The 10,876-nt window shown below is 37.6% G+C and overlaps 1 protein-coding gene across 1 annotated transcript; it reads right to left on the bottom strand.

Moving 5' to 3' along the window:
* Nucleotides 1-1,925: 1,925 nt before the first annotated feature.
* Nucleotides 1,926-10,025, bottom strand: BEND3 (BEN domain containing 3; the record flags this gene model as incomplete). Its single annotated transcript, XM_082308037.1, has 3 exons — nt 1,926-4,178; nt 9,305-9,528; nt 9,992-10,025. 3 exons carry the CDS (start codon nt 10,023-10,025, stop codon nt 1,926-1,928), a joined length of 2,511 nt encoding a protein of 836 aa, XP_082164163.1.
* Between the last annotated feature and the right edge of the window lie 851 nt (nt 10,026-10,876).

Here is a 10,876-nt window from a genome sequence, read left to right as displayed (position 1 = left end):
GTTCTTTATCTTTGGTAAAATGTTTTCATTTTATTATAGCCATATTAGCCATTTTGTGCATGGTCTGCTATTATTTAAACCAACAGGAAACATTTAAATGGATATAAACAGTATCAGTGTATTATTTAGTACATTCATGACTTTCTTCATACATTCTTTGAGAATGTTGCTAGCATATGGGGAAAATGAGCAAATGCTACAGTCTATTATGATTTACTCCCGGTTTAACATAATACTTTTACTAGTTCTTGCCATCAGGAAAAAACATTTTGTTTTGCTTTTAAAAGAAAGGGATCAATATGACTCTAAGAACAACAAATTCTAAAAATCTGAAGTAAAAATATCAAGTATTTTATACTTTCTTACAAATGCTAAAATAGAAAATTACACTGGAAGTGACTTAAAATTTGATACTATGACCCATTTAAGCGAACAACAAAAAAGGACCACAGAGAACATCAACAGTTGCTCCAAGGTGTTCCAGCGACGGTCAGTAAGCGATCGCTGTCTTTACTGTCTTAAAAATCCATGTGTGACTCTCTCTCACCATTTCTATCAGTATTAAAAGAAAAAAAAAAAAAAAAAAAAAAGAGGAAAACTAGTTTTAAAGCAGCACTCTCCAGTGACAAGTCATACAGCAAATTCACATTGGGTTCTGGGTGGTCTTTGTTAGACTTAAACATATTAATGGTGCAAACTTGACCGTATGAACCTAAGTTATACACACACAGTTATGCCTCCAAACAGCTACTAATTACACTAAATCAATTTGGCAAAGTGAGAGAATTCAATATCCCTACACCCAAAATATCCAGACGGTGCTGCATTCACGCAAAGAATAAGTTACATTACCACAGCTCATACGTGGGGACCCTGAAGCACTGAATTCCATCACAAAACCAATCCTGGCACGTACTTTTTATATATGCAATTCAATATGAATACTGGAAACCTTTGGAATCATGATTTTGAGAGACAGTAAGGTCTAAAATTTTTCTAAGTTCTTGTTTCGGGTCTTTTTGTTGTTGTTGTTGTTGTCTTTGTTATTTCACAAATAGATTGGCAAGCAGGCAGTGGCAAGACATTCCACGGGTATAGGCTTGGGTCTGTTCTGCTGGCTTTAATCAGACGAGCCATCCGCAGTCACGCCAGCAGTGACACTGGACAAACAAAAAAACTCACAGGGGCAGGATCAAGCTTGTGGTGTCAATGTAAAAAAAACCACCAAACCGTTCACATTGTGTCTATGCTCACATCTCAATTCTTCAACAGTTAATTCTTGGTTTTAGAAATAAAAAAACTAGGTAACAGTCAAAAATGCAAATGAGACCATTCTGACCCGTTCTTTGACATGGTATTATTATTTTCAGTACCTCAGTATCATCAAGAACAAAACAAATGTGAACCTGCAGTTACTGTAGAAGCAAAGTCTAATATTCCAATGATTTCCAATGAACATGGCACTTTCAAATTTAAATTAAGTTTAAATTTCAAACTCCGAATGAACTAAAAAAACCTGTTTATAAGGGTATAATGAAAAACTGCCCCTGAAGAGCACAACGATTTAAAAAAAAAATTTCCTTATTATTAGAAAGTGATAAAAAAGGAAGATGCAGAAATGGGGAGTGGAGTAATACAGTTTCAATACATGTATTCGCACCAGTGAAAATCATGCTCTTAGCGAGTCATGGATAGCTCTATCACCGTTGACTTACGGTCTTTACCCACGTACAAATGTAGTAAGCCACTTCCCACTGCTGCGGTGCCCACAGAGATGCAACACACACATTAAAACGCAACCAACTTAGTGCGTGACTGTCCTAGATGCTGAGCACCCTCAGCTCCCGACAGGCCCCTCAGTCTAAACCAAAGCATAATCCTGACAATAATTTAGTGGTCAAAGTCTTAGGAATTTAAAGAGCCTGTCACTTTTTTGCTTTCTTTGCTTTTTTCAGTATATCACACTTTTTTCTGTTAGGACGCCGGCATCTTTCATCAATGCTCGGTATACATTCATAATGCCACACTTCTTCCATTTTCTCCACAGGGTAAACTGCCTCCACGTAATGACGGATCAGTCTCAGTCTGATAGGATCGAGCTGTTTTTTGTTACAAGCACCTGAATGGTTGTATTGCAGTCTGAGATTCTCCGGAGTAAAGAGTTCGGGAAAGAGTCTTACGAGAAGCCTGGCAGCAAAGTTGCCGACTGACAGGCTCTGCTGCACTATCTCTCTTACCTCCTTATCAGACAGCAAATACAGAGAAGGCACAGGGAAGTCTGGATTAGGAACAACGAGTTCGTCGAGTGGTATCTTGCAAAAATCCTTGCTGCTTCTTTCCGGTGGCAGCGGCGGCCCTTCGAATTCCTCTCGAAACCTCTCCGGGTTTATTGCATAGCTGAGAAATTCCCTCCTGTCGGGCCCTGGCACGTGGATTTTCCGTTGCTGTTGGTACGTGCGCCTTTGCTCCGTGTCTCTTCGTCGACACCTCTCGTCAAGCTTCCCAACAAACTCCAATGTCCACACTCTGTCATTCTTTGCTCTGGGGTACAGTATCTGCACATAATGTCGAATTAATTTAATTCTAGTGGGGTCGAGCTGTTTCTTGCCTAAAGATCCACTACAGTTGTATTGCTTCCGTAAGTTTTCATGAGTAAACAGTTCAGGAAATAAGAGAACAAGCAATCGAGAGGCAAAGTTGCCTATAGAAAGACTGCTTTCATATATGCTTTTAATCTGTTCTTTGTTCAACAGGTAGTCGGGGACAGGGACATCAAAATCGGGAGGGGGAAAGTCAAGTTTGTCAAAGTCTATGGGTACAAGCCAAATTTTTTTTGAGCGTCTGCCAGGTTTTTCATATTCAAAACTGTCTTCCACTTTTATGATTGATACATCATCTGGTAAACCAGAAGAATCGTAACAGTCATCTCTCATCTGATCACATTCACTTCCATCCATGTACGTATTTTCAAGCTCATCGTTTAGTCGCTGAACACACTGCTGCAACCAGGCTTCTTCTTCTTGCACATCTGGAAAGTAAATTTCAGTGTACCTACGGATTATTTGAAGCCGATGAGGATCCAGCAGTTGTTTTCCAGAGTCTCCAAAGCAGCTGTACCTTTCAGCTAACTTTCTGTGGTCGAAGAGTTCCGGAAACAATCTGTGTAACAAAAAAACAGAAAATTCCCCTGGAGAAGAAGCTTCATCTAAAAATTCATTGAGATCCTGAGCATCCAGCATGTAATCTGAGGCAATGGCATTACTCCTGTCCAAGGACAAAGCTTCCTCCTGCTCTTTATCCTCCATAAAATGAGAGGATTCGACCTGCTCAGTCTCATAAAAACTGGACGATTGACCATTCTGCTGACTGTTTTCCATTTCCCTTTGAGCCCAAAACCTATTGAAAAAATCATTGACTTGAGGCAAACACTCCACCTGCCACACGGCTGTATTCTTCACAGAAGGATAACAAACTTCCACATAGTTACGGATAAGCTGCAGATGAAGAGATTCAAGTTTCCTTTTGTTGAGAAAGCCACATGCACTGCAGCTTCTGCTGAACTCATCGTCGCTGAAGAGCTCTGGGAAGAGCTGCACTAGCAACCGGCAAGCTAGGTCTCCGCCTGACGTGCTTTGATCCATGATTTGTTTGAGCTCTGCAGAAGTCAGCTGGTACTCCGGGGGAGGCTTGAAGTCTGCAACGGACTCTGCTGGACTGACTTGCTTTTTAATTCTGCTAACCTCCAGAGACAACAGGTCAACTTTACTGTGAAGCTGAGTCATATTGGTATTGAGGGTGTTAAGCGTGTAAAACATTTTCTGTATCAAAGAATATATATTTGGGTCAGAATCTGCGGTGGCTGCTGTTATGGCAATGGCTGCAGCTGAGTCCCTTTTGCGTTGGTCGTTCAAAGTCCGAAGATGCGAGGGACTGCTGGGGTTGATTTTTTCAAACAACTCATAAGAAGCAAACTGCTCTGCTCCTGGTGGGTTCTTCTTCTCCGTGATTTTGTGTGAGATGCCATAAAGAGGTTTTTTATAAGATGGAGTGGTTATTTCACTGAAGGATTCTTCTTCACAGAGCCACGTTACGTTAGGATTCTTGTTCTTGTTTGGCTGCTCTGCATTGACCTGAGTGGGTGAGCCAGTATCTCTGTTCTTCATGTTTGAAAGGGGGCCCTTTGAATGAATAAATATTGTATTAGTAAGACTGCCTTAAAAATATTAGCTATAAATATGTGCCCTTTAAGCAGGCATTGTTACCTAAATATACAAAGTCAAATTTTCTCCAGAGGACTTAGTTGTGTTAAATACATCAAAATTAATAAATTCACTGGGAAAAATAAAAATACAGTATAGTATTATTTAGGTTTTTATTTTTGTTTGTTTTGGCTTGTGGCTTTCCCCATGGAATAGAAATGCAGTAATAGTCCTTGGTACTCTTTACCCACAGAGCTCTAAATACTCTCCCAAATTAAGTATCATTATGCTTCACCTTGCATATGAGGATCTTGGGCTGTAGAGAATTTGGGTGGCAACAAGTCAGCAGCAGAGCCAAGAATAGAATCTAGATTTTCTGACTCCTCGTCCTGTGACCTTGCCACTGCCTCCAACAACTGCATTTAATGTTCCAGCACTCTCTTTAGGTTAGCTTTTGAAAATACCACAAAGGCTATAAGACACCAAGATTATGCTTATTCTCTTCTTTCTGATGTGAAAGGTTTATACAGGGTTTTTTTAATCTTTATAACGGTGTACAACTCCTAAACAAGTTCTAAGAATGACTGTAATTTTAAATAAGTATTCTATTTAAATAATAAAAACTTAAAACCAAAGTGAAAAGTACCTTGGTATAGTCTTTTTAAAAAGGCAAGCCTAAGATTTCTTTATTTCTGAAAGGCAGGGAAGTTTAGATTCATAGGTTTCTAATTTTCTAAATTATTTATATCAAAAACAGTAATGAGCTCTTAAGGAATTCATGTTCTCAATAATTTCTAACTCTTCCTCATTGCTTGAAATTGGAAGCAAGCATTTTCATCAACTCACAGCAAATAGGCAAGGCTTGGGTGGGTTGGGTTTTTTTGCAAACACATGGATATTGCAAATAATTCTTAGGAAGTTAAGTAGATACAACAGAATCAAAATCCAACATACAGAATTCAAACATGAGAAAACATTCACAGATTTTAGAGAAGACTGTACTGAAACATTTTGCTTGGCTTGTTCCACAGAACATTAATTAGACAAAAAAAAAATAAAAAAACCACAGGATTTGCATTCAAGTGTTAAAACAAATGGAATGCAGACTTGAGGTCTGAGCTAGAGCCACAGGCAATTTGAAATTCTAGTGAAAACCCCACGTCCTACAGCGAGGAACTTGAATTAAGGTTCCTTTCTGTTTCTGAAAAAACAGAACTATAACCCTTATTAAATTAATCTGGTCCCTATGTGTACTCACACTTGGCATCTGCTTACTGCAATGACAAATTGAATCTAATTACTTTTTAATTTCTAATGCAATCTATACTCAGGCTCAGAAAGAACAAGCTGGTTTCCACTCCAAGTTTAGAAACCAGCAGACTCAATTAAATTGAAGTTATGTTTCCAAGTTCTGCTCTCATTCACATCATACAGCCCTACATATCAAACCTTGTGTTTTCACATCCAAAGCTGTGTGGACGAACAGATGATAAAATGAAAGCATAATGCAAAGGCAATATATTTCACAGTGCCCAGAATCCCAAGCCGTGGTGGTGCCTAGGACACCCCATTTCCAGGTCCCATTTAGAAGACTGTCCCTCCAGTCCCACTCATATTAAAGCACATTTGCTCTGAGGACAGTGAGGAACCAGAGTCCTGTAACACCACCAGCTATTAAAGGGTGACTTTTACCCCAGCAAGTGGTGTGATATACCCTAACTAAATCAGCTTTTTGTGACTTGTAAAATACCAGAACACAAGAGACCAAACTGTGAGCAGACTGAGAGACACATTGCTCCCACCTAACTGTAGGCTCCTACGCTGGCCATGAAGTCGTCATACCCCACCTATACTTGCCAGTGGAGAAACAGAGGTATTTCCAGATGGTAACAGAGCTCTCCGAAATAGACATCACCTGAAAGCAGGTCATGAAAATCTCCCCTGACAATAAACGTAGTTCTGCTCCCCAGTCAGAGACCCAGACTGAATTACAAATTTCTTTTACCCTTTTAGATCAAAAGAACAAAACAAAACTGCAATTCTGGAGAACACATTTCTTACACATACAGTGATAGCGGCTACCTAAGTAGCTAGCTCTTCCATTAACACTCCTGTTTACAGAGAATATTCCAAATATTCCTTCACATACAGAGTATAATTCATTCAATTCCTCCTCTACTAAATAGCTTGCCACGGGCCACCAGTTGCCTGACAGTTCTCATCAGAACTCCTGCCGTACGTTTTTCCTAATTAATTATATAATAAAACTTGGCAATATAGGGGCAACTCCTATTAATGCACACCTCGCACACAGAGCCAGGGCAAAGCAATATTAGAATGTGTATTAAACAGCACCAATTCATTGTCTTAAGTGTCTTATTGCACTTTGACAGTGAGTATTGTGAAAGTTTGCATCCTCAGCTTTGGAAGCCATGCTCTGGAGGAGGAGAAGTGTTCATGCTAAGAACTACAGCAGATCTCTGCTGCGATGGCAGCAGAACTTCTGCCCTTTCACTAATGCAGCTCACAGTGTTTGGATCTGATTGCAGGATGGATTTGGTTATCTGCATTTCAGAAACACATAGCCAGTGTTCTACTAACAGAGGACAAGACATTTGGGCCTACACTTAAGGATTTTCTATTTCAGATGCATGCTTGTTTTCTTTCCTTTTGCTTTTATCTTGGCTTTATAAAGTTTCCATCTGGGAACAGCACTATCCACAGCATAAATACATGGCTTTTCGTAAATTCTCCAATTAAACTAGTAATTAAGATTTTTAATTAGTTTTCTGTAACACTGATCTTTAAACATCAGTGTATTTCAGATAATACTACACCCATTTAAGTTGATCAGTTTTAATGTACCATCAAAAAATAAGCGAAGATATTGTTCTATGAGACTCAATGTACATAAGATAGTGCGGCTTTTTATACTACATTTGCACAGCAAGTTTTTATATTATATACATTCTTTGAACATTTGCAAAATGCAGTATTTTGGTAAACATTGGCCAATATATGTAATTGTGAAATAGTCTCTCACATTATCTCTCGAAGCTCTAAGCCAAGTTTTAAAAGTTGTTTAGTTATTGCTCTGTTCACTGATAAAGTCTAGCTAATTTATGACCTTTATTATGCTTAATAAATGAAGTCTAAATACCTGTAAGAATACAGAGCATAATATTCTAGCATATGAGTAAAGAAGAATAAATATTTGAGCAAGAAACATATAAAAAGATTCTATCAAACACATGAGAACTTGGAAATGTCTTGCACACAAATTTTTCAAACTTACAACCTTCTACACTTCTTTTTAAAGAAAATTAGGGAAAATGAATTTCTGGTTATGAAGTGACAATCAGAATTAAAAAAAAAAGCTAAATGTCTTCTGATAGAAAGTCATTTAGTAATATAATCACCAGCCCAATAGTACAGTTATATAACATAAAAGTACAGCTCTGCTTATATCATACATAGATGCCTATGTGATGTGTAGTAAAAATATACTACAAGCACAATATTCTCAAAATTAATTAACATTTTGTCCTCTGTTTAAACAGAAATAGTTAATGAAGTCATCAACTAAAACAAAATATTGGTACTAGAAAAGTAATTAACTTTAAAAATGTTGCTAGGATTGAGGACTATTTCTGGTTGGTTATTTAACTAAACATGCTGATTCACTGGGGTCAGTCAAGAGTGAATTTTCATCATTGTTACTGGGTCACTTTCTGATATCGTAAGTCCAAAGTTATAATTAATTTCAAATTAAATTTAAAAATGTATTAAAGGCAAACAGCAAACAGTAAAATCCAAAGCAAGCACAGTTCAGAGACCATTATGAAGCTCTTTTAAGAATCTGAATGTAAGTAAAAAAATTGCAAAAAGAGAAAGAGAAAGGAAAAGAAAGAAACCATGTAATAAGATTAAAACCTACCTACCACAGGTATTCAGGGAAAAAAACAGCCCCAAGAAGTCAGAGAGATGACAGTCAAGAAAAAGAAATATGAAGAGCTATGGCTAGAAAGGAGAAATGAAATGCACAAATACAACACGGAATAACTGGCTAGGTAGCAGAACAGCAGAAAAGGATATGTGCATTAGAGTAGGTCATAAACTAAATATAACCCAGGGCCTGAAGTTATTCAAAAGAGGATGAATTTGAATCTAGGTTATTTTAATGAAGTGCTGAGTATGAAAAACAAGAGGTCATTATACTGCTCTAGAGGGTGTTAGAAGAGATATAACTACCCAACACTGGACGCTACCCTTTCAGGAATCTCAAAGAGAACAACAAAAATATAAGGTGACTCCTGAAGAAGAGCTGAAAAAACAGAATTTTAGTCTTGGAAAGGAAGGGCTGAGGGTGGACAACATCACACCAATTTTCTCATGTGCAGAAGACTTTTCTAGAAACAGATGATCACTGCTCTCCCTACTGAAAAGAACAAGAACAAAAAGAAACTTGCTCAGTTTCAGCAAAGATTAATGAAAATCTCCAATTGCTAGAGAGGTGAAACACTAGAACAGGATAACGGAAGAGACTGGGCATCTCCTTCACCAGCTGGACAAACATCTGGATCGTCACAAGTGGGATGCTGCACCAGAAGTTGTAATAGATTCTGCTCTTGATATGCTGAAGTCTTCTGCATCCCTGCATTTTTACCTTTCAAACAATATACAAATTTATACTTGTCTCACTGACATCAAAATCTGTGTCATGGAAGGAAGAATTACAGCCCTGATTCTACCACTGAGGATCCAGCTGAAGGACTGTGTGACATGAGAGGGACTGTAATCAGAGTCATGCTCAGTTAATCCAAATCACTACCTGCTCCTGCGTTCTCTGACAAACAACAAAAATATACTTCACATGAATGAATTAACCTATAACTGTATTTCATAGATATGATTGCTCCCACGTTATTTAAAGAAATACCCAGACAAGTAATGTGTGCAAACTGGGTTAAGATTAGCCGTATTTGCCTCAAACTCGTTACTAATGCAAATCTAGTTAAACGACTTGCATTTTGCTTATAGCGGCAAGGAATTTAGCCTATGAAATATGAACAGAAAAATCACACAGTCATGTATAGAGAAGTCACCTCTTGTGTATAGCGTCTTTTCTTCACACTGGCTAAGACATCTTGCTGGCTCCCTGAACCATCACAAGCAAGTGAGGTCTGTTTCCGTTTGTTGGAATCCTGTAGGCAAGTAACTGCGCCATCCAGTGAGTGTTTCTCAGCAGATCTGGATGTTACTGAGCAGTCTAGAGCTTCAGCTTCGTCTTCTGTTTCTACTTTCACAACATTTTTTTTAGGAATTTTTACTGGAAAAAGAGAAGGTTTAGAAAGATAAAGCACTCTCTCCAGAAAACCATGACACCCTTAATATAATCTTTTGTGGTTTGTTTCTTTTTATGAAAATGTGTTTTGAAGAACATTATTTTTTATGACTTGTACGATAAGTGTATGCTGAGGCCACCCCAAAGTCAAGTTTTTATTATGCTAGGAACCATTCAGTCATCCAGTAAACGACAGTTTCTTCCCCAGAGAAGAGTCTACAGTATAAACAAATAAAGTTACAGTAGGAAGATTTTTTTGGAGGGGGAGGAAGGATGTAGAGCAGAAAATATAATGAGTAACAAAGATAATGGTGTATTTTAAATAGCTTTTTAAAAAACATGAATGTAATTTGTCTCGATCCAAGTGCATTCTTTATCAGGTTACAAAGGCTTTAATTCAACAAGTATTTTTGCCTGATCATAAATTACACAAAGTATAATATTTTACCTTCATCATCATCAGTGATTTCAGCTGAATTCATCTTCTATCTCACTAAAGAACAAAACAAAAATACAAAAATAAATATCAGCATCTTCTGGAATCAGGAAATATCTACATCTGGTTTTATAATTACTTTTAATCTAGAGCCATTGGGCATTAACAGCCCACAGATAACTTTCAGTCTGTACGTTTATAATAACTAGCTATATTCAGTAAATTTCATGGCCATCTCTAGACCTGTCAACATGCAAACTGTCTATAGACCTCTCAACATGCAGACAACATATGACAGCTAGGAAAGCATTTCAAACTATATGTCTTCTTCTGGTATAGAGAAAAGTAACAGTCATTTTAACCTTCTCTATTATAAAGTATCTTGGCAGTATATAAATGGAAGTTAACTGTATTAAACTCTCCATCCTGTACCAAGTCACTACTTCTTATTACAGTCAGATGTTTTTAGATTGTCATTGTGGGTGACCCAAAGTCATTACAGAAGGAAAACTCATCATAAACTGTAATATACATGCTGGAGTAAGTTTTCATTTAAAAATCTTTGATCTTTTGATATGGATTGCGTCAATTCAAGCAAAGCAATCTGCAGATCTACAGTAACTACTTTTTTTCTGTCAGCCTTGAAATAATGCAAGAAGGTTTTTTGTAAGGAAAAACAAATATATGCATTATTCTAGCATAATTTTAGCATTACTTCTCACATGAAACACAGCTCTATTTCTGTTTCCTTGAAAACTAATTTTGCAAGTTACTTGGGGGCAAACATCAATCTGTGGACACGTTCCTAAAAGATATTCTAAATCTTTTGGAGATCTACAAAGCAAACAACCTAATCAGATCTCAGTGACTGTTACAGGGCACACAGCTGCAAACTGA

The sequence above is a fragment of the Platalea leucorodia genome, assembly GCF_965183815.1.
Source record: "Platalea leucorodia genome assembly, chromosome: 3".
Lineage (NCBI taxonomy): Eukaryota > Metazoa > Chordata > Aves > Pelecaniformes > Threskiornithidae > Platalea > Platalea leucorodia.
The sequence above is the reverse complement of the archived record's forward strand: the minus strand, read 5'-3'. Positions and strand labels throughout refer to the sequence as shown.